At 37.1% G+C, this 18,382-nt stretch overlaps 1 protein-coding gene across 6 annotated transcripts in view; it reads left to right on the forward strand.

Moving 5' to 3' along the window:
- Positions 1-18,089, forward strand: part of cfap100 (cilia and flagella associated protein 100) — a 44,544-nt gene extending 26,455 nt beyond the window's left edge. The window contains exons 1-15 of one of the 6 annotated variants that reach the window (XM_077533111.1): positions 4,281-4,493; positions 4,579-4,676; positions 13,101-13,210; positions 13,279-13,471; positions 13,550-13,614; positions 13,732-13,895; positions 14,036-14,116; positions 14,187-14,368; positions 14,905-14,962; positions 15,042-15,069; positions 15,134-15,288; positions 16,961-17,090; positions 17,169-17,371; positions 17,527-17,620; positions 17,894-18,089. In XM_077533111.1, coding sequence (XP_077389237.1) covers positions 13,118-13,210; positions 13,279-13,471; positions 13,550-13,614; positions 13,732-13,895; positions 14,036-14,116; positions 14,187-14,368; positions 14,905-14,962; positions 15,042-15,069; positions 15,134-15,288; positions 16,961-17,090; positions 17,169-17,371; positions 17,527-17,620; positions 17,894-18,019 — 1,572 coding nt within the window. In that variant the 5' untranslated portion in view covers positions 4,281-4,493; positions 4,579-4,676; positions 13,101-13,117 and the 3' untranslated portion in view covers positions 18,020-18,089. Of the gene's footprint in view, positions 1-1,034; positions 1,100-4,280; positions 4,494-4,578; positions 4,677-9,701; positions 13,019-13,100; positions 13,221-13,278; positions 13,472-13,549; positions 13,615-13,731; positions 13,896-14,035; positions 14,117-14,186; positions 14,369-14,904; positions 14,963-15,041; positions 15,070-15,133; positions 15,289-16,960; positions 17,091-17,168; positions 17,372-17,526; positions 17,621-17,893 lie in introns of those variants that run through there. The other 5 variants (XM_077533108.1, XM_077533110.1, XM_077533107.1 and 2 more) reach the window with 5 other exon arrangements.
- Positions 18,090-18,382: the final 293 nt, after the last annotated feature.

An 18,382-nucleotide genomic window follows, 5' to 3' on the forward strand; every position in this document is an offset into this window, starting at 1 on the left:
GTCCGGCTGCCCAGTGATTGTTCGCTGAGGAGTACGTTCTACTGGATTCCAAATTGTATCGTTGAGCAGCAGAGTGGGATTCAAATGGGTCATTTTTGTCGCAATACTCGCACACACAAACGCACAGGTCGTGGAAGTGGGACAAGCCACATGCTGCTTCACAGATTTCTCTGCACCCGAGACAAGTACACTTAACTGATCTGGTCTGTAAAATTAGTGTTAGCCTATAGTGCATATGTGTGTGTTCTCTAGATGAGGTTAATTCTGCAGTATAAAAAGACTTTATTGTAAGCACGTACGCCGAAGAAGCTGCGCAATCGTGGTAGTAGTTGAGGAAGCATCTCGTGGATTTCTTACATGCGAAGAACACACATTTCCCAATTCCCTGCGCAGCCACCCACCCCAGTCCACCCACAACACACGAGAACAAGGCGGCACTGTGGGGGATGAGTAATACGCATGTGCTTTGAGGGAACAGGCTTTCATCCAAGTCTGTTTACTTCTTCTTTATTATTATTTTGGGAGAAAAAAAACACATTTGATTTTTGCAACTTTGAATGGAAAATCATTTGAAGAACTGAGATTTGAGTCATTAACAGCAATCATGTTTTGTCTTATTTTATTGTAGTTCAGATAGATAGATAGATAGATAGATAGATAGATAGATAGATAGATAGATAGATAGATAGATAGATAGATAGATAAAATATTGCTAGCTCATGAGCTAGATAGATTAAATATAGCTAGCTTGATCAATTGATCGATCGATCTTGCTAGATAGATAGATAGATAGATAGATTAAATATGGCGAGCTCATGAGCTAGCTAGCGATCGATCTTGCTAGCTTGGGAGCTAGCTAGCTAGCTGGCTCAATAGATACATATATAACTAGCTAGGCAGCTCTAGACAGCGACCAAGAGATACATTTCTTAAAACTCTTCCTGCTTTGTAAACTGTACTCCCTTCAGCAAAAATAATAGCTATGATAACCTATTTTTTTCTCTGCCTTTGTCTTTGTGTGTGTGTGTGCGAAGGAGGAAGGTAGAATGCGACAAGCCAAGGCGTAATGTACGGAGTTGAGGGGGCCGTGGAACGCCTGGTGATGACACACAAACTTTTCTCTTATTTTCTTCTCATCCTCTCTCTCACACACACATCCACACACTCTACTACTACTAGTGCATTAGACTTGTTAGCAATTGAAGTGTAGTGCATCGCAAGGTTTCATTAAAATGGCAGAAAATATCAAACAGTCGAATCAGACATGCTGGCAAATGAGTCGTCATACTGTGGAACCCGCCAAAGTTGAGAACAATTTGTTGCTGAAAGTTTTAAAATAAGTTCATGTTTGAACTCGTAATTTAAATCACAAACACACTTATTGGCGGTTGGTAACTTTTGGTATGCATTTATCAATGTTAGAATTCGTAGTTCCAACATTGTATCACAAGTACAACAAACATTAAAACTGTTCGAGCATCTTTTTTTTTTTTTTTTTTTGTCCACCATTGCCAGTGACGATTGGTATAGAAAATGAAAACATGAAAGGTGAAAATCAGCCCATGATGGGTCTCAATGGACAGATGGTGCATCTAATCACCTGCCAGGCCGATTTTACGTCTGCCTTATTTTCGTTACCAAGGACGCCTCCAAGGTGGTCTTGAGTGGCAAACCATCTGGTGCAACAGGTAGAAAACAGCCAGGAATTATGTAAACACATGGATAGAAACTCCATTCATCTCTATTTTCTATATTGTCCATTAGGACAATGTTTGAAGTTGATTGATACATTTATATTAATGTCCCTGCATAAAAATTACAAGAGTTTATAACCACAATCTACCGGTTCTTATTTACAGATAAGCTAACAGTAACAGTTAGCCTGGTTTCTTCTGTTTCTTCTTTTACAAAAGTATACGCCACTATACAGCTTCTCACAGGTCAGTCTTGGTGCTATAAAAGGCATCTGGTTTTGGAGGAGGAGACTTGCGATTGTTATGTGGGGCATATTGTTATGTGCGTGGTGGTCATCTCGAGTACACCACACACTACGAGAGCAGTAAACACATACTTGCCAATTCTTCCTCACCATGTGTTATTTTTTTTTAAGATTCACTCCCAGCCATTTTCACTGAAACAACCCTTTTCGCTCCTGGCTGTTCTACTGGATTTTGACTGATTTTGCAAGATCCACAAAATATTCTGTTCTCTTTCTAAAAAAAACCCAACATGGAACCTACCAAAAGAAAGATTAGAGTCTCTTCTTTCATCAGGAACAAAAGTATATTTGTATCTGTTTCCGTTTTGCAGCAATTAGCATTATAATATAGCTGAGTTTCATCATTACTCACAAACATGTTGGAAACACTGTCAAAAAGAGCTTGTTTTAACATGGCCATGGTTGATCTCTTATACTCTGCTGCCACCTGCTGGCCATTTTATGTAATAACTACCATTGCTTTAAATGACCTTGTCATGTCAGAAGCTGCATCAAAGCCTTCTGTATGCTCTAGCAAAAAAAACAAAAAAAACACGTATAAATATGTTTTTGGGAGTGCAGGACAAAGTATTAAAAAAACGTATTTATACGTTTTTGGGTTTGAATGAGATAAAAATTGGTATGGGTTAATGGAAGCTAAGGTAAATCCATTTTAGCTTATATTAAGCCAACTTGTGTTTTCTCTGCATTCAGAAAACTGTCGTTTGAAATATGTAGCATTGAGCACGTCATCTTCATTCCACTTGACGATAATAGAAAATGAAAGCCTTCAAATGAAAGTATCATCCTGAACCATTAAGCACTTGTGAGTGATTTGGAGTCGCTGATATTCGCTCATCTAGCTTGGCCACCAATTACATGTAAGCACTTGACAACACTCAAAGGCAATACGAGGTGAAAGATGACATGCCACCCTGTGACGCTCGCCATATAGTCATTTGCAACGAAAGAGAGGTGGGCAGTGATGTCATCTGTATTTTGATTGTATTTGGGTGACGAATTGGAACATTCTCATGATATGGTTTTGTTTTGATTTAAAAGGTGTTATATGTTGTGAACGTCACCAATATGCAAATCCGAAATACACCAGGCAATATAATATTATTAGACTATACGCATGTACCAAGAATCTTGTGGCCTCGCTCTGAGTGTTTGTCTTTCTGATGTAGAGTAATTTCCTCACACATCTAGCACTTGTCACTCCAAAAGAAATGAAAAAGAATCAAATGTTTACAGAGGCAAAGATATGAATGGCTTCAGCCTGCAAAATAATAACGTGTCCTCTCAATTACCTTGAAGTCCACCAGCCCTGGATTTCTGCTGTCCCAACTTCCAAGTTTAGAACTTGGCCTCATTTGAAGGGGTAGTTTGGTTTGGGGAGCAATTTTCCACTTTACTGGATTGAGTGAAATATGTGGGAAGTAAATAGACTACCACACCAAATGCTATGCCACAGCTATTTAAAAAAAAAAAAAAAAAAAAAAAAAAAAAGACAAATTGGAAGAAAAAAACAAAACAAGTTATTGAGATATGGCGTTTCGAAGTTATGAATATCTAACGAGTTTGTGTTACAGTGTTAAGAATATGACATCATCACGCACTAGAATTGTCACTTTTCACCCTTTTACAGCACCCCTAGTTTATTTTTACAGTACAGTATTTACTAGGGGTGTAACGATAATGGTAATATTGTGATATTAAAACTGCCACAATATACTGTTGTTGTCATGTCACGATATTAAAAGCAGCACATCTGTTAAAAGGAGTCAGGTTGATTTCCAATTGTGCAGTTTAACACCATCTGGTGGCTAGTTTTTTAGTGCAGTTTAATTTTCACAAGGCATGTTTTGGCCCTGTCTTTTCGTGACTGCCGTAAATTCTGTCCGGCGTGTGCCAGAACTCTGCAAATTAGACCCGATGTTGCTAATTTTGCTGGAGCGTTCAGACAGGCAATTGACTGCGCTGTTGTGGGAGTGGTCACAGCTGAATTCACTCTTGGCATTTTTTTTCAAAGGGGCTTCTTTTAATCCCCTTTAAATGCGGCGCACCAATCGCACACGAGAGTCTGGACGTCAGCGCCATAAAGTGGGCATTTATGTGTGAAAGAAAAAGCTGTGGCGATGATTTATTTTATTTTTTTAAATAACAACAGAGGGCCTTGCGCTGATTTGAAAATCAGATAAGATAAACCCCTAAGTATCATAATATTTTCCTTTTTGTATACATAATTCACTTAGGTTTGTTCTGGAAATTGTTAATTGAACAAAAGTAGGAAGGATCGGGCGAAGAGCATTTTCATCTGCAAAGGGCACATCTGTTGTAAACAGTGGCTTCTTAATCCCATCAACACAGACATAAAGGAAGCGTTCACACATTTATATGTTAATCCATGTGACAATTTACAGTAGAATCTGTAGGGGACAAGGCTGGCGGCAGATGCACGAAGAAACATGCTTCTGAAGATGCTGAGAAAATGTTTCCTCCATCAAATGGGGTATGTGTAAAAGTTTTTTGATGTCTGATCTTTTCAAGATCGTAACTCTGAATCACTTGCTTTTACTTCTGCTCAACTTCCACAGCAGGCCAGAGTCGACCCCCTCCAGCATCATCAGCAGATGCAGCCCCGAGACTTCACCGATCTGTTTTGCTGAGCCGTGACAGTTGCGACAGAAACGCGGTGATGAAAGTTCCCTTTTTAATGCCATTTACACCTCAGCAGATGTTTGAGTAGAAACAAAAAAACAGGCCGGCGTAGCTTGCAGCAATTTAGCAGCTGTAGCCTTGAGGGCAGACTTGACCTGACCATAAGAGAGTCCACCAAACGGAGGGGGTGGTGTGTGTGTGTGTGTGGGGGGGGGGTGCTTCAAACTCACAGAATCAGGCTAATGATCAATCAGTTTTGTTTGTATCTGTTTATTTTTTTTAAGTCAAATTAATAGCCAAATATTCCACAATTAATTGCGATTAATCGTAATTTAATCACATTTTTTACTACAATTTTCTACAAAGCTTGTAACATATTTACTTGAGTAAAATAATTGGAATTGACTTAAAATAATCAAATATAAAATATATTTGACGGTTTGTACTATAGAATGTACTAATATAGCTATTATTAGCATCTATAGACGTCATGGTTATTAATTAATCCAGTTATATTTGCACCGAGTGTTCCGTCCACTTGTACACTTTACCTCACCACAAGAGTCCACCAAGCATAAAAAAAGCTTCAAACTCTTAGAATCAGGCTAACGACCAGTTTCGTTTGTGTGTTTAAATCTTTTAACAAATTAATCACCAAATATTCCACAATTAATCGTGATTAATCGCAATTTAATCACATAATCACGCAATTCAATCGCAATTTTTTTTACCACTATTTTCTTGTAACATATTAAAGCTTGTAACATATTTACTTGACTAAAATATTGGAAATGACTTAAAATAATCAAATATATAATATATTTTTTACCGACTTAATTTTTTTAAAATCCTTGATACAATAGTTTTACTGTAAAATACAGTATTTGGAAAAAAAAATGATGAAAACAGACTTAGCTTTACAGGCATCTCATATTCTTCTTAAAATTAGTATACAGTACTGTCTATAAAATGTATCAATAGTTATTATTAGTATCTATAGACATCATAGTTATTAATGAATCAGGTTATTTGACTGCCAAAAACAGTTAATAATGATTAGAAAAATCAAGATGTATATTGCCATAAACGTTAAATGACGTCAAAGACATCACGGTTATTAATTAATCCGGTTATTTATTAATAACCTCTCCAAAGTTACATTTACACAGAGTGTTCCGTCCACTTGCACACTTTACAAAGCAGGGAATGCCGCATTGATTGCATCGTGTTGCCATGCAGGGTATCCGTTTACGCTCCTCATCGTGGAAATTGAATTGGAATCTATGGAAGCTCTCGGTTTCCTGGCCTGATTGCTGGGAAGCTCTCGCTTCATTTCACCTCTCCATTGAGGCGGTGCTGTATTAATAGGCACCCTTAAAATAGTGTTGATCTCTCAGAGGAGCTCCTCAAGAGAGGACCAATGGCCAAAATTTCCAACAGTGAGATATAGGCCAGACCGTTACTTGGGCTCCGATAAGCTTCCATGGAATCCCTTCGCTTTTCAACTTGAGCGTTATTTGATAACTGAAAATATTTTTTTTCTGTTTTGGAGGAACTAAAACTTCCATTCCCTTATTATCCATTGACTTCTACAGGCCTCATTTGCTTTGAGTGTGCTGGTGTGTTTGTGCGAATGACAGCTTTGTTCGCTTGTGTGTGAGAGCCTACAAGCTTCTTCCCCTCCCCGAGTTCTCGAGTTGTCCCAATTATGTTGTTCGCGAGCAGACATGTTTTCCCTAAAGACATTTGCGTTTTCAAGGTGCTAATGAATCATGACAACACTTCCTTCCATATCTGTGAGGAAAACAAGTTGGCATTTGTCAGGTCAAACGCTGATCTACAGAAAAATTGTTGGACACTATTTGGAGTGTTTTGTTTTTGTGTTGCATTTGGAGTAGGACTGTGCAATTAATCGAAATCCAATTACAATTTCTATTATTGCACACAATTACAAAATCAACATCCATTCATCCATCCATGCATTTTCTTGACTGCTTATTCCTCACAAGGGTCGCGGACAAAATCACCATAATCATGTAAAAAATATACTAATATTAATTTTTGAGTTTAATTAAATGTATGCATTTGCACCTTTTTTTAAAACTTAAAATAAATTAAATAAAATTTGTTTCACACAAAAGGAACTTGCATAATTCTAGTGTTTAAAAAAAAAAGTATTTGTCTTAATATTTTTTGTTTTTTTACATTTAAACATTTTCTTCTGCGATTGGCTGGCAACCAGTACAGGGTGTACCCGCCTACTGCCCAGAGCCAGCTGAGATAGGCTCCAGCACCCCCGCGACCCTTGTGAGGAACAAGCAGTCAAGAAAATGGATGGATGGATGGATGGAACATTTTCTCGTTTTGTGCCAAAAAATAAATGATTGTCCTACTGCACAATACACAAGCTGCACTCCAACTTCAAGTTTTTGCCAACATAAATAAATACATATTATTATAAATATATATTATTATAAATTCAGTTTGGTCCAAAATGATTATTTTTTTTGGTCTAAATATTTTTAAATACTTAAACATTTTCTTGTGTTGTCCCAAAAAATGAATAATTGTGATTTCAATTATTGCCAAAATAATCGCAATTATTATTTGTTCCATAATCGAGCAGCCCTAATTTGGAGTATAGACACTATTCGTGCTCATACGTAAACAAAAAGTTCATGTTCCTTGTCTGGGGATTGTAAAAGATCCCTTTTCAAAGAGTCACATTTTCAATATATTAGCAATAGAGGTCCTATTTGTGCACAGCCTCTCCCGTTTAATATGATCTCTATCTGGATATATGATGACCATAATGTCATAATGATATTGGGGCATTAGCCTCTAAACTAGTTGTGCACTCACTGTAAATACATTACCATGTGAGGTTTCTATTTCAAATTCCACATAATGGGAAGCCTCAAAAGCTCAATTGTGATCTTCTCCTCGTCGTCTTATGGCATACAGTAATTGCTTCAGCATTCAAATTCGCTTTTCAGAAAATGAGTTGTGGTTAATAAAATGCAAATGCATGACAATGTAACCTCCAAAAAATTATGCTTCAACCTGTTGTACTGTCAAGCCGCATGTGCTGCTTCACTGTCAGAAAGGAGCGGAAGAAAATGAGACAACTATCAGTGGAGTAAAAACAGCAGCTGAAAAGAATCTAACCTAAATCGCTTTTTTTTTTTTTTGTCCCTTGAGTGGTGAAGCACTTCAAGCAATAAGGACTTGCTTGCTATTGTCATCTGATTAAAACCTAATCTATTTTTACATCTTGAGGCAGTCAGTCCTCTTTCAAATGGAGTACTTTGAGCACAAGACGCTTGTGAATAAAAAAAAATAAAATAAAATAAAAAAGTATTCAATTGAACTGATGTTGTTTGATACAAAAAAAAAAGTTTCCTCCAAAACATGTTTCGTCAACATTTCAAGGAAAATAGGTTGTCATGGTAATGTGATTATTGAAATCAGAAGATGGTAAACTGTCATAGATGATAGTGCCCCCAGAGGTCCCCAGTTTAACGGCACGTTGTCAGCATCAAACTGTCTTTTTTTACGTTGGAAAACAAAATCAAAGAGTTGTCAAAGCAACTAGGAACTTCCAGAGTTAATGGATCTGGATTTAGGCTGATGGGCCAAGGTGAAAGAACTCATTATCCTCCATCATTAGAGGTTTAGTCATAGATATAGATCCCTAGTTCTTGCGGTCTCAATGGCAATTAACGTTGCTAAGGTGGGGAAATCAACTCCTTTAAAATAAAATAACATCTTTTTTTTTTAAACGGATGGATGAATATTTCCCATCACGCTCATTTCTCCTGTTAAACGTTTGTCTTTGTCAGCCACTTGTCCAACATTTCCCCCCCGACCAGACAAGCAAGCATCTGTCAGTTGAAAATAATTTTAATTATGTGGGGATTAATTCTGGTGGGATGAAAGCCATCAGGCACAGACGGAATCCTCATAACATGCAGCATTGACTGACCATTTCAAATGGAGAATTAAATGGAAAAGTTAACTTTTTGGCTAAACGAAAAAGAAAAATTAAATCATTGTGAGTTTTTGTTGATGTACGAACTTGAGAATATAGTTTCTAGAAACTGCGTGTGAATGCTGAAGAGCTGATGCGGAACTGAAATGCTATCGAATTCATTGAAATACCGTATAAGAAACGTAGAGTGAGACTTAAAAAAATAAAATGAAGAAAGGGGTATTATGATGCAATTATAATACAAATTGATGAAATGCTAACATGCTCACACGTGGTACTATTGATATTTACTTAATACGAGCTGTTGCTAACATTACAGCATGAGGTATGCTAACATAAAACAACAAAGGAGGTAAGTCAGACACACACAGATTTTACATCTGCCCCTTTGTATACTTTTTAGAAAGATAATTCATTTTAATTGATTGATAATGCTAGCATGCTAACAGTTGTTATGCTAACACCGCGAGATAGCAAAGTTAGCTAGAAAAGCGCGAATATGCTAACACCGCGAGATAGCAAAGTTAGCTAGAAAAGCGCTAAGGCTGATCCACAGGGATTTTATATCCTGTCTTCATTCAGACTGATCAATTAGAATGGATTGAATGCTAATTTTACATCTTCCCTTATATAGGTACAAATACAAAGATGTCAAAAATTGGTAAAAAAAAAAAAGCTAACATGCTAACATATAGCAAAATAGTAACCTAGTAATATTTTTTAACATATTGCAAGATACTGTAACAACTTGAGTAGCAAAACGTGCGTAGGCAGATCGATTGTAAGTTACGTTCCATTGTCATTTATTTTATTTAACTCATTTGCTCCCAAAAATGTATAAATACATTCAATTTGAAATATTACCATGCTCCCAAAGACGTATTTATACATTTTTATTTTTTTTATGCTAGAGCATAAAGAAGCCTTTGACGCAGCCTCTGAACTGAAGAGAATGCTTGAAGCAATGGTAGTTATTACAAAAACGGCCAGTAGGTGGCAGCAGAGTATAAGAGATCAACCAGGGCCATATTTTTCCCCGGTGTTTTAAAGAGATTTGTGAATAATGATGAAGCATAGCTAAATGCTAATAATAATGCTAATTGCTGCAAAATGGAAACGGATACAATACACTTTTTTTCCTGATGAAAGAAGAGACTCTAATCTTACTTTTGCTAGGTTTCATGTTTTTATAAAAATAGAACACAATATTCTGTGGGCTTTGCAAAATCAGTCAAAATCCAGTAAAACAGTCGCGAGCGAAGGGGATTGCGTCAGTAAAAATGCCTGGGAGTGAATGAGTTAATGAGATTTGATCAAATGTAAGCATGGATGGATTAGTTGTGGTATATCAAATTAATGAAGTAATGAAATCACCAAGATACTCAGATACATTGTTTTTCCTGTACAGTATTGCTTTTACGACCACTTTGTTTGCAGCCGTCTTCGGTTGGGCCTTCTTGATGACAGTTTTCCATCTTTCTGTCTCATTTACTTCAGCGCTTCGCGTTTGCGGAAGCAATTCTTTGTGTTGTGAGATGGAACTCATGAGGAAGCTGTGCTTTATCAATGATTGGTGGGCTCGCTTGAATTTGGGGTGCTGATCCATGAAAACGGTGTCGGTAAAGTAATGATGTCACGGATGACGTACCTCATCACAACACACGAGTCACCTGTTGACATTGTTATCACTTGCCGTTCTCACCTGTTGTCAAAATGTAACAAAAAAAAAAAGTCTCTGTGGCTGCTCCTCTCTGGGATTGTATTTACCGGTAGGCACAAAACCATTTCTTCATATTTCACTGATGATATGAAAACTCCTTCCTTGTTTACATGGAAATCACTTAAATGGCATTCATATTATCTGCTCATTGTGAAATAATTGCGATCACAAGATTTGTATTTTTGCACCTATATCCCGTACTACTCATTGCTTTCTTAGGCAGTTGTTTAACTGACAATTGAATTTGTTCCCAGTAAATTGTTATTCACTAGGCATTAGCTTCTGAGCACCCTATATTTAGTAGTCGTTCCAATTCCCAATTCACAGTGCAATAATTAATTCCATTAAATGGCATATGAGCGTATGCTATACCAATTATAATCAATTGTGCATATTCATTACATTTCAAAGCTTTGCCAGACGACATTTTATGGAGTATTATGGTGATTAATTACTGTTTACATGCTTGACAAAATTGCGAGGACTCAAAAAGAAATCAGGCTAGCGCAGTTGAGGTGGTGGTTTTCAGAACATATTCTCTGCCACAACAAACAGTAAGGATATAGCTACAAAGCTAAAAATTATACTGCATGCCAAATCCCCTTCTTCCTCCTCCTCCTCCTCGTCTTCACTGAGAGGTCTCACAGCCCTCAATGCAATCAGGCCAAGTGACGAAATGAATGCCAGTCTACACTTTTATTTCAAGTGGTTGTCACTGTGTCATATTATTGGTTTGATTTTTATTTTATTTTTTTTAAAGGCTCACTATTAGCTGCCATGGCAAAAGCTCAGCTAATAGAACTGTCAATCGGGAAAAACTTTTTCAGCACTTTTGAGAGAAACCAATAGAGCAGCGAAAAAAAAAATAGCTGTGTAGGGAACTGCAAATTCAAATCAGAATTTGGCATAACCATTGTTTCTCCTGTTTATATGCAACATTCACATGCATTCATCCATTTTCTATACCATAAAAAGTGGATGAATGGATGCAAACGTTGTGAAAGATGGTTTTCTATTTAACTAAATCGAAGATGCCTTCCTTCAAATGTGAACATATTACAATTCTTGTCTCCTTACGCAACTTGACCTTTTGAGGGCCAACACTCCCCCGTGAGTTTGCGCTATTTTAACCTGGGATTTCCTACGAGTGTTGTGTGTGTGGGCTACTTTTTTTTTCTTCAGCTGAGATGTGCAGGGTCATGCGTGGATGCGTGGGAGGAACAGGACGCTGTTCTGTGCTATGTATATCCACTCATGCACAATATTAAATATTACAGATCAGAGAACTAACCAGAGCAGACCCTGAATATTTCTCATTTCATGTTAGTCATTTGTATGTCTTTCAGTATAATGTATAATCTATGTCTGTCATTACTTAATAAAAAAGAAAATTTAGTAGGAGTTAGGTGCAATCACAATCGAGATCTAATTCCTGTTGTCCAGGGCCAGTTGAATCCACTTGATGAGTACTTACCGCCATCTAGCGGTTACTTAATGTGGTTGCACACTAAATTAATCTGCAAGATTTTCATTTCAAGTCTTTTTTTTTTTTCAATAAGACCACATAATTCAAACATATTAAGTAAAACGCATAATGTGTGTGTTTTTTTTGTTGTTAACTCTATACAGTGTACTTTACCTGTAGACAAGCGAATTTTAACAGCAACTCTCGGTTGAGAGTTACCATGACAACAGTACACAGAAAAAAAAAATCGAAGCGTAGCTTGTGTTCTTTTGTCTTGTTGCTGAAATTAAGGAATTCCTTCGGCATCATTTTATAGTAAGTTGGTTTAAATTTATTCTGAAGCAGTGTACGCATTGTTGAACAGTTTGAGGATTGTGTCGTTGTAATGTGTGATGTAATGCTAACGTGTAGCTACGTCATCTAAAATGTGACCAAGGTAGCGTTATGTGCAGTTATTTAATATCTTTACCTGTAAAACCAAAATAAAAAGATAGCTACATTTCTTTAATTCCTTTTTATGTTGATTTTTATTTATTTATTTTAATATTAGTAGTAGTAAGTAGCCTACTAATACTAGTAGTAGTATAAATAAATAATATTCACTATAATTAAATATTTCCATACATCATCTTTCTTGAATGATAAGTAAGGGAAATAATAACAGTATTGTAAACACTTGAAATGTACTTTAACAATGTTTAAGTCATCTGTACAGAGAAAAAAAAACATTGATGACAATAAAGTATACATCCATATGGCCTGGGCTCCCCTGGTGGGATATAATAATGTTTTTTTGTCACTGCTCAGGGAGAACTAGAAGCCTCCATCCCAGGAAAGTATTACAACTCTTTTTTTTTTTTTAGTCCCAGTATATGCAAGTGGCAACAAAGACTCCCGAGTTTGCTGTTTAGTTCTACACTTTTGCAAATTATCCATTTTCTATTCTACTTGTCCTCAATAGATCACAAGTGAGCTGGATCCTATCTTAGCCGACTTTGAGTGAGAGCTACATTAGATATGTTGTCGGGCTTGTCGCCACATTTCACTCTAGTATTGAACATTACAGCATAATAATAATTCAACAACAGAAGCATATTATTGCAAACATTTTCTAAAGAGAAGATTCCGAGATGTCCTCAGACAGGATTGTACCAAAACAGAATGGAGTCATCAAATCCAGCAAAGCAGGTACAGTAGCGTGTATGTGTCGTTTCTCATCTGGTACATGCATTAAAAAATATTGAAATCGTTTGTTGACATATTTTCTTCACTGTATCTGTAGGTGATAGGAGGAGCAGGATGAGGAGGGAGACACCTGAGAGTCAATTGAACTCACCAGACGGGAAAAGCATTCTACTACAAAGTTTGGTTGAAAAAGATGATCAACAAAATGTCTGTCCGCGTACGTATACATATATTCTATTCTATCCATTGTTACTTATCTTGATCTCCATGCTCAGGAGTTGCGCAACTTCCTGCCCCTCCCAATTCACCAGAAGACAAATTACGCTGCCCAAATGATGGCAGAACAGCGGAAAGAGCTTCTCACGCAGCTGAAGGAGGAGGAGGAAGAGAAACAAGACAAAAGTAAGCCAACGCCCCAACTACAAACAACCGCAAGACGTGGACTGAAGACTGCTTTGCTGAAACAAAGTAAGTTGAAAGTGAATAGAAACGAGAACTTGTCTACAACTTCACAACTGCCATTTTAACTCATTTATTTATTCCTAGAAGATATAGTGAGAGAATGTAAACATGACTTAATCTCCATGGAGCGTCAGAAGGCCGTGTTGGAGGTAAATAACTGCGGGACCTCACGTTCACAGTTTCATAAAGAAATATGAATCTTCTCCGTTCTGAGGTTTCCTTCATGTGCAGCCAATCAGCTCTCGCAATCCTCCCTTCTTCCTCAGATATCACTGATGACAAAGAGGTCTGAGATTTGTAAGATGGACAAGGCCATAGCAAAAGAGGAGAGACAGCTCAAGGAGTTGGAGAAGACCATCGAAAAGGACAATCAGAGCTATGCAATGTTCCTGAGGGAGAATGAGAAAAAGTCGTTGGAGGCCCAAACATTGTAAAAGCAATCTAGATCGAATACTACTCGCAAAATGTTAGGATTATTTAGGAGGAATCTAAAATGCATTATAACCAATACAGGTGAACTGACTTTGACTGCTGATTACTAAAACTCCCAGTTGTTGTTTCTGTTGTCAGTTTTGAACGAGAGGCAAAGTCCAAACAGGAGAAAACTGCGGAGATTCAGAAGTTGACTTCTGAAATATCAACAATAAGAAGGTGCCACTTTTCTGTGGTGACTATGATAATCTGATAATATTTGGCTCTAAATCAATTCTTCTCTTCTTAGTGAAGTTGCCAACTATGAAGAAATTCTCCAAGAGTACAAGAGATACAAGGAGCTTCTTTTCAAGTTGTCTCCTCCGGAGTGGCAGGAGGCCCAGAGGGCAAAGCTTCTCAACAAAATCCAAGTGGATAAAAACACTGAGGCTGAGCAGAACAAGGAGCTAGAGGACTCAACATTCAAGCTAGGTAATAATAATAATAATAAGAAGAAGAAGAAGAAGAAGAAGAAGAAGAAGAATACATTTTATTTATAATGCCCTTTACATCGCAAGGTCTCAAAGAATAGTAGAAAAGAAAATGGTGTTCATTTTTTATTTAAAAAAATAAAATAAAAAATACTTTACAAGACACTCTGACCTATGCAACCAATGTACAAAAAAATGGACTATACTATAAGAACATCTTTAACGCAGAATGATAAAACAAACAGAATAGTAGTTGCTACGGAAGCCCAACGTGAAAGATGTACATTGAAATGAAAAGAGCAGTCAAATTGACGGGTGTGGAAGTAAAGTGGCAATTACTCCTAAATATTTTTCTATTTTTTAATAAAATTAAATGGCAGTGCAGTAATGATATAGGCCAATATACAGAAAGAGGAAAACTCAAAAGACCTGCAACATTGTTGATCTATGTAAACAGAGTAACAACAAATCCAATTTTGAGAACAGTCAAAATGACGGCTTTGTTTTGTTATGATTTTTGTATTATTGCACACACAGAACTGGAGAGCAACATTGCAACTGCCCAGGCCAGACAGTCCTCTGTGGAGAGTGCCAGGTCTTCACCACACATCATTACTACATGTACTAAATATTTATGATTTTCCAAACATACATATTTTTCTTAACCATTTTAGGGCAGCGAGCGACGGTTCGGAGTACGAGGTCAGTTTTATTGAAATTCACCACGACTTACCGTTGACTGACTTGCAACGTTGCATCCGCGCAGGATGATCCAGAGTTGTACTTCACTGATCCCAAGCAACTTATTGAGCTGATGACAGAGCTAACTGAGCAGAACTTGTCCTTGATCAAGAACTCAACCAGGGCTGAGGAGACACTGGAGGAGCTCAAACAGTCCATGGAGGAAATCAGGAAGACGACGTAAATAAAAGCTATTTGGTTATTGGTCTAGAAATGTTCCCGTTCATGTGCATTATCATCATCAATCTGTATTTTAAAGGAGACATCTTTCACAATTTAAAACATTATCCAGGTGTCTTAATGTATCATTTCTGTGACCGCTAGCCAGTCTCTTCACCTTATGTAAAGAGACTGGCTGTTAGCTAACGCTAATCTGTGCTAACGTTACGACTCGTTTTGCTTACATCTTGATTTGGACATGATAGTGCTTTAGATACCGCTTAAAGGGATACTTGACTCATTGAGCCATTTTCAGCAGCAAAAAGTTCATATTTTATCCAGAATGAATTTAGTAAATCCATTATTTTTATGTAAAATTAATACATTTAAATACTAATTTTTCCCACTTGCTGTCGAGTGATGATGACATCACCTGTGCTGAGGTAGCAGGTAATGACCAATCATGGCTCAGGTTGCTGACCAAACCCAGAAAACAGGTGAGCCATGATTGGTCGTTACCTGCTTCCTCAGCACAGGTGATGTCATCTTCAGTCGACAGTAAGTAGAAAAAATAGTTTTTAAAGTTATTAATTGTACAAGAAAAATAATGAAGTTGTCAAATTCATTCTGGACAAAATATTAACTATTTACTGCTGTAAATGGCTCAATGAGTCAAATATCCCTTTAAGAGCATCACATTTGGGAAATTTAGGCCTAACGAGCTGCCAAGTCAATGGCTGAGAAATCCGGTGTTTTATATGATGTAAATTAGCCCTAATGTCACGAAAGTGCTGAATATCTCGTTCAGTGACATATTTTTAGAAACGTGGTGATGACCAAAGGTTTATTTGGTAGCCTAGTTTATGTTCACAGTTGCTATATTTAATAGGGATGTAACAATAAGGGCAATATCGTGATATTAAAACTGCCACAATATCGTTGTCGTCATGTTCACAATATTTAAAAGGAACACATTTGTTAAAAAAAAGTCAGGTTGATTTCCATTTGTGCAGTTCTAGCACCCTCTAGTGGCTAGTTTATTAGTGCAATTTAAATTTTATTAGGGATGTTTTGGCCTTCTAGGTTTAAAATCTATGCTAATTGTCAGATGAAGGGGAACCTAATTTGCTTGTGAAGCGATCAATGTGTTCTTGCATTAGCAAGTAAGTGCCTCAATATTGTTATTAGAGATTATAGGTGGCTTATATGCATTGCTGTTATGTACAAAAGCACAATATTGTGCTTTTTTTAGTATGAGCTCTTTTTTTTTATTTTACAATATTGGGATCTTTTTAAATCCCCCCACATTTTGTGATAATTATCATATCGTGACATTCATATCGTGATAATATCGTATCGTGGGGTTTGGATATCGTTACATCCCTAATATTTAATAGGGAAATTATGTCAAATATTATGTTCTATGTGGTCCCATGTGTCTAAACATGACATTCTAATTAATACTGCATTTGTAAAGTTGAGTTGAGCAGTAAAATCCACCCATTTTTATCCATCTCAGGGAGCGGCCATTTTGCCACTTGCTGTTGACGGAAAATGACACAATGGCCACTCTCTAAGATTGATAAAAACAGGTGAATTTTGCTGCTTAATTCCTATTCCATGAGCACAATAATAATCAGAATGTCATGTGTAGTAGACTAGTGGGGGCATTTTGTAACATTTCTCCTTGAAGCGAAAAGGAGGAGGAACTTCTTACCAAGCAAATAGATGACATGAACACGCAAATCGAGGAAGAGAAAACTAGAGCATCAAAGCTGAAAAAGAAGGTTCAGCTCCATGTCTTGCTGAATTCAGAAGATGAGGTGAGGAAATAGAAAGCAGGTTTCAACACATTTTTCTGAATGGTGAGACATTTTATGTCATGTTGCGCTTGATCGCAGGATGACATGATGAGGGCTCTCGGGGAGAAGGTCTCAGAGGTGTATCGGTGCTGTGTGGATGACAGGCTGAGCAGCTTTAGCACCTTGGAGAAACTGGCCGGCATTGAGAAGCAGATGTCTTCGCTGCTGCACTGCCTGGAGGACATCCCCAAGGAACGTTTGGAAATGATGCAAAAGATCAAGGATAGTGAGAGACGGACCAGGTATGTCTTTAGTAACTAATCTGCAGCAATACCTCGGCATTCGGTGACACGTAAAAAAACTATAGATATACCCAAGAAATGTAAATCCACTTATTGTACTGACTTGAATGCATTACACGCAATCAAACGTTTGCTTTAAATTCTTCTTTCTTGAGACAACGTGAAGAAAAGTTGAGATTACAAAGAGAGAAACAGATAGAAAGGATGAAGAGGTACATGGAGAGGTCCCTATCCGATGCCAAGAAAACAGTAGGTCATTTCAAGTTTTCTGATTTTTTTTCTTTCTCACTAATGATACGTTATAGTCAACACATCGATTGATTCAGTTTAATTATTGTGTACGCACTGCGCAGTTCACTTTTCGCGTTATGTATCTTGGATTTTTTACATTTCACATATATTGCAGGAATTTGTGGTGATGAGTTATTTCCACAGCAACTTTGTGTACACAATCAGTGTGATGTAATGTTCTTAAGAAGACATATTTAAGTAAAATTTGAGCTCCTGTTATCTCCCTTTCAGAGTGGACGTAAACTAATGCCCAGATGCATCCCCACTGCTCAGAAGGTCAAGGTCAAAAAAGTGGAAAGTGCGCCGACTGATGATGGTTTTAACGACTACTTCTTTACATCTTTACACTTTGACTGAACAAGCAAACAAACTATGCAATGCATGCTTTGACTGGAAAGAGTACATTATTAAAAATACATGCAGCTTGTGTGGATAGATTTGTGTGTGGTAGAGGGAGGGGGTGGGTTTTCTTTTTAGATTTTTTCATTGCTCAGCACTTTGAGTTGCATTTTTTTATGTATGACAAGTGCTATGTAAATAAAGTTTGATGTTTGAAAAAAATAAATAAAAATCAGAGGTTCCACCACAAAGTATCCCGCACTTGACAGTAACACTTCTCTTTCTAAACTCATTCAACTCAACATTATCAAATTGATGTATCAAATAAAGAAATAAAGTTCAAATAAAAATCAAATAGTGCAGATACTGTACACTTAAAAC

The sequence above is a fragment of the Festucalex cinctus genome, chromosome 9 (genome assembly GCF_051991245.1).
Source record: "Festucalex cinctus isolate MCC-2025b chromosome 9, RoL_Fcin_1.0, whole genome shotgun sequence".
NCBI lineage: Eukaryota > Metazoa > Chordata > Actinopteri > Syngnathiformes > Syngnathidae > Festucalex > Festucalex cinctus.